The sequence below is a fragment of the Acanthisitta chloris genome, unplaced genomic scaffold (assembly GCF_000695815.1).
Source record: "Acanthisitta chloris isolate BGI_N310 unplaced genomic scaffold, ASM69581v1 scaffold2362, whole genome shotgun sequence".
In the NCBI taxonomy this organism is placed as follows: Eukaryota; Metazoa; Chordata; class Aves; order Passeriformes; family Acanthisittidae; genus Acanthisitta; species Acanthisitta chloris.
In genome coordinates, this window is record NW_008658604.1 from 80,761 (window position 1) to 86,678 (window position 5,918).

Genomic DNA, 5,918 nt, shown 5'->3' on the forward strand with positions numbered 1-5,918 from the left:
TGCAGCCTGGCTCCCAGTTTTCACCCAAATGGCACATCTTGAGGAAATGTTCTTCCATACGGTGCTATTCGCTCTATGACTTCCATAGATATGAAATGGGGAGAGATGACCCTGCTCCATCCAGGCCATGTATTCTCAAAAAAATCTCAAAAACAAGTAGTTCTCATTCAATTTCTGTCATTTTCTCCTCATCTCCAAAATCATCACTAACTAGCTGACAAAATTACAGCCATCTTACACTTTGAAGTTGCCCTATAATGTCTTTTTTTCAATCTTTCTCTTATTTTACCTCCTACTTGAAATCTTTGTTCACTCCAATAACACTACTTGACTGTCAAATTAGCATAAACCTTTCCAGTGTTAAAATAATCACTCACACCTTTCCTTTGTTCTTCTCTGTTCTCTCCAATCCATCACTAGCTTCCTTGTATTTTACAAGTATCCACAACAATAGCAAGTTAGAGCTTCTGTGAAATCCATGGACACTTGATGAATGAACTCTAAAAATACATCAGATTCACCATAAGACAAGTGATGAGCAGAGAGATCAAGTATTTTGTCCCAGACTGCACAGCCAATCTATAGCCAGGTATAGACTCACAGCTCTCACAACTTACAGTCCCATGTGCTTGTCCTAAGAATATGCCTCCTCTCTTGCACAGAAAAAATACCTTGTGCATGCAGAATTCATGTCAAATTTGTATCAAGCCAACGTACCTGGATGAAGATATATTCATCCTGAACAACAAGGGAGCTGACATCAATGGCACGTGAAAATGGCCCATTCCTTTTGGTCTCTGAGCACTCTTGGATCCGACAGGTCAAATAGTGGGTGTCTGTAATGGGAGAATATGTACACATGAGAAACACCCAGGTAGGAATCAGTTGTCTACAAATGTCATCAGCAGCTCAGAAGAAGGCAAGGGAAGTCCTAACCTCATCTCCAACTAGGTAGATGTTATTACATGATCTACCTCCAGCCTTGAAGACTGTAACTGCTCTCTGAAGTCAGGAATTCATCACACTTCAACGTTCACCATTTCCTTCCCCATTGTGCAGACATCCCTCAGGAAATTGAAGTTAAAACTATAATTGGAGGGTACCAACCATAAATGCATCAGAAAGCTGATGACAAGAGTATGTGGAGCAGAAAAAGATTTCAAAAGGCATCCAGGTTGAATTTACTGATTCCAATATTCTGCTGGGAATTATATCCCTGACATCCCCCTGAAATGCCCTAGTCTTAATGACCATTTTTAATCATGGTAGTAACACAAAAAGAGGAAAAACAAAAGCCCAAACCAGCAGTATTGAGTTTTAACTTATTTTGCTGTGAAAATGGGAAGCGTCTCCCAAATTTAATCTTTATAGCCAACATAGGCTAGGCATGAAAATGCCATGGACATCAAACAGCATGCCTAGCTGAAGAGACCAAACAGTATGCACTGCAAGAAGCATCAAATGCTTCTGCCTAGAGAGATGAGAAGACCATCACACTAATGGGATGTCTTGTCCGATCTTGGCATTACTTGAGAGAAGGAATACGACTGGGAGAAGAGCATGAAAACAGAAAGCAAAGGCAGACATAAAGAAAGTTTCTCAATGCAAGAAGAGATGTGCTCACCTCCAGCAAGTTAACAGGGGTTATAGGGGATTAAGAATTATTTCACTCAGGCTAAGAAAGAGCCTCATGAAAAAGAACAATGAAGGCACTGTGTCTTTGGATGTGTGTAATCTAAATATGCCATCTCTGCTTCTCAACTGCTCTCCTGAAAACAGCAAATTAAGGAGAAAAGGAAAATACTACTAAGATGACAGCTACAGTGATAAAAGGGTCATATCTTTTACACTGTGGCACTTCTGCAGGCTTCCTAGGATCAGGTGCTTGTTTGCTTTTCTACAAAGGGTGAGGACAGACCATCAATGAAGAAAACAGCGAGTTTATAAGGGCTGGGTTGAGCCTGGAGCAGTGATTTTAGTTCACAACAGAACCTTTTAACACAGATCTTGTCAAACTGAGCCCAAAAGGATAAAAGGGAAGTTTAAAAGGACGGTAACTAGCCTAGCAAAGCTGCTTACAGGCTTCTCCATCCCCAAAAAATTGCTATTGTCCTTAGTCTGTGTCTTTCCACTGACAGTAAAATGTGGTTCAGTGGAACACTCTGGAAGGCATGGCTGAAATCGTCTGACACTTAGCTAACTGCCCTCCCAGATTCTAAGACAAGATTCACAAACTGACAGTTTCCCCTTTCATAGTCTTGTCCCACCAACGTTCTTAAGAATGCAAAAACCCTACAAGTCAGAGGTACTAATAATAAGAATAATATATTTAAAAAAATATATTGTCGAAAAAAATCACAAACTACAAGCAGTCTTTCATCTAATAAAGGTTCATGCCCAACTGCCCAGTGACTGAAGGTCCATGTTTAAAGGCTGCAGACCTGGTTCTGGGTTGAGGCACTGGGGATTCCAGGTTAATAAGGGCTACATGGCTGCTTCAGAGCAGTTGCATAGATCTAGTACAGTAATGAAATCATAGTCCCACTGAGTATGCTAAAGCAGCAGAAAATGTTGCTGGTGCCAGCTCAGAGTGCCTGGAGGTAATTAAAGTGTATGGTGAAAAATATCTGACCTAGAGACAGTGCCAAATCACCAGAGTATCAGAGCTGTGCTTTCTCCCAACATAAAATACCAGCAGTGGTAGAGAGGTCAGATTTTTAGCTAGTGTAAATTAGGGTCCTTCATCAACTGACATATACACACTTGGTCCAGAGCTGCTTTTTAGCCCCTCAACATGGAACCTAAGGCAACTTTGCAGTGGATAAAAGCAACTTCTCAGAAAATAAGAAGGTCTTATACGCTGCCACGCTGCCCAAAGAGATCAGCAGACGTGACATGTTGTTTGAGGTAGCACTAAAATTAGGAAGAACAAAGAGGAGAGGTCAGGAGACATATTTTTAGAAGCTCATTCCCTTCAGTATGTTCTCCCACACAGTCGCCTGGATATTCTTATCCTTCCAAAAAGGGTATAATTTGCTGCTGCTGAGTGACAGAATGGGAAGAGGAATAAAAACCTGTCACAAAAAAATGCAGATAAATCACAAGTGTTGACATGACAACGAGCTTCCTGCCTATTGGGAAATGTGTCATTTTGAGTGTGTTACACCAGCAATCAAATATACTCAAAGAATGACACCTGATTAATACTCACAGGAAGTTGGTGGTGGAAGACAGGGGTAGCTCACTACCCATTTTCCATTGAGTTTCTTGTTTCATTTACTTATTTTCATATATTTTACAACAAAAAGGCTATGAAAAAAATCAACACAGACACAAGAAAAAATTTTCTTCAAACGTGTCTGCTTTGGGATACAAAAAAAGGTACAAGTCCTGCTATTTTATCTTGCTGCCACAAAGAAAATGAAAAATAGCTCCCTTTAAAATATGTTAAAAAATTAAGTAAAAAAGTACGACAGCACCCAGTTCCCATTTGTGTGTTACTCAAAGTGAGAAACAACCCCAAGTCCCTGCTCAAGCTTCTTGAAGGGTATGATCCCTTCCTGAACTATGGTCCTGTTCACAGGGCACATCTTTCCCCCCCCCATAAAAAGTACAGGGCCTCTCAACAAAAATCTCCATTAAGAGAGAAGGGGCCATCCTAACATCCAAGCTGGTATCTCCCTCTCCTTTGAAATGGGTTAACTTTTCACACCTGTTTTGCACAGCCACAAGGAAGAAGGACATCTTCCCAGAGGGGTGGGTAGTATGAGCTCAAGCCTTGCTTCCCTTTCACTGAGAGGTGTATATCTTAAGGAGTGTTGATTTCTATCTGGGGATTATTTCCAATTTTCATACTGTCCCATGAACTAAAGGCTTTGGGTGTTTTGGTGGTTGGTTTTGGCTTTGGTGTTTTTGTTTGCTTTAGGGGCTTTATTTGTGGCTTTTTTATTTTATTTTGGGTTTTTTATTATGTTCCACTGCAAAAGGAGTTGCTAAGAGCTCCCTGTTTCACAGACAGCCTCAAAAACTTCTCATGCTTATAACCCAACATCCAGCTACTTTCTCAGCTCATCTCTGAATGAGGCAATATGGACATCAAGCAGCCTGGAGGGATTGCTGCAGCTCAAATCTCAGCATTCATATACCACCACACAAACCCTTCCCACCAACTTACCTCACGTTGAATCATGGAATGGCTTTCACAGATGTGCAGCCACTTTACAGTTGAGGAGCTCAAACCACCTCCTCATTGCTAATTAAGCCGCCCATCTTGAGAATTTGAAGTATATTTTTACCCTTTTACAAGTGATAAAACTGAAACAATTTCTTGAAATTTGAAATTATATACTGGTGAAATAAGTCAATTACTAAGTCTTCTCTTTGCCTGCCAGCCATGCCTGCTCTGGCAGGAAGCAGGAGGACAAGAGGCTCTCTCTGGTGGGTACCACCCAAAGATGTGGGTCCCTGAAGGAAGACACTGAAACAGTCAAACCTGTCATTGTGCTGAAGGCTGCAAAGGGCAGACCTGTGTGCAGGTAACTGTGACTTAAAGAGACACAGGACAGCAAGTCCTGATCCTTCCTGGCAGCATTAGTAAGCAGTTGAAAGCAGGGTCAGCACGGCTAACAGGGAGAAGGGCAGCTGATGGAAACAAGTTGCATTGGACGTTGGCTCAGCTTAAGTCACGTCCTAGTGCCAGGCAAGACTTTAAATTATAAACTGCCAGTGAAAGTTTCCGTGGCAAGGAAAAAAACCCCAGTGGCCTCAAGAATATTTCCCTCAAAGGAAAAGAGTATCTAGAAATGCAGGCAGAGTTGTAAATTATTCCCCAGGAATTAGTTACTCTGTTTTATATTTCTGGTTAGCTTTTTTCTCCCTCTTTTTCCTTTAATTCAAATACTGTTTGTTGCACCATATCTGTGAGTGAGGAGAAGATTAGCTCACTGAATATCAGAAAGTTTAATATATCTGTCCCAGGAATGCTGGTGGGTGCTTGTGTCAGTGTATTCATAATAGTTCCCTTGCATCCAACCCTGTCCTTGCTGCTGCCTATTACACCCAGGCAGAAGGTACAATGCCCAAGGCTCCTACATATTTTTATAATTTAAAAATGCAAGCCTTGATTATTATTCTGTCACAATAGCTTTGCCAAGATGTCAAAAAAATGTGGAAAACTTCATTGGCTACAAAAGAGAGAAACAGCCTGAGATAAGAGAGGCACTGGAATTATCAGCAAATATTACACTTTGTAAATTTTTAAGGAGACTAGATACTGGGACAGATATTTTTTTCAGAGACACTACTATTCCTAATGACTGGACAGACAAAACCATGGGCAAGATGTCTTGCAGGACAGATACCAGAGAGGGGAAGAGGACTTCCTCCTCCCAGCTCCATGAGCTTATTGTTAGCCCTGACTCATTTATGGATGAATGAGGCTCTAGCATGGCCCACAGCCTGTTCCCTACTCCAGAGTATATTTTAGGCTCCAGTGTCTGAATTGGTATTAAATAGGTTCTTAGCTCCCATTACTGCTTGTGCTGGTTTGAGCTGGAGTAGAGTTAACTTTCTTCACAGAGGCTAGTATGGGGCTATGTTTGGGTTTCGTGCAGAACACAGAGTTGATAATGCAGAGATGTTTTTGTTACTGCTGAGCAGAGTTTACACAGAGTCAAGGCCTTTGCTGCTTTCCGTACTGCCACGCTGGCAAGGAAGTTGGGGATGCATGGGAGACTGGGAGGAGACACAGCTGGAACAGGTGGCCCAAACTGACCAAAGGGATATTCCATACCATATGACATCATGCTCAGTATATAAGGTGGGAGGAAGAAGGAGGAAGGGGGGACATCTGGAGTGATGGTGTTTGTCTTCCCAAGGAACCGTTATGCGTGATGGGCCCTGCTCTCCTGGAGATGGCT

General features: G+C 41.8%; 1 protein-coding gene across 1 annotated transcript in view; it reads right to left on the minus strand.

The window, feature by feature from the left end:
* The window catches only part of SORCS3 (sortilin-related VPS10 domain containing receptor 3), a 92,124-nt gene that overhangs the window by 80,675 nt on the left and 5,531 nt on the right, over nt 1-5,918 (minus strand). The window contains exon 3 of the mRNA XM_009085151.1: nt 718-836. Within this exon, the coding sequence (XP_009083399.1) occupies nt 718-836 (119 nt within the window). The remainder of the gene's footprint in view (nt 1-717; nt 837-5,918) is intronic.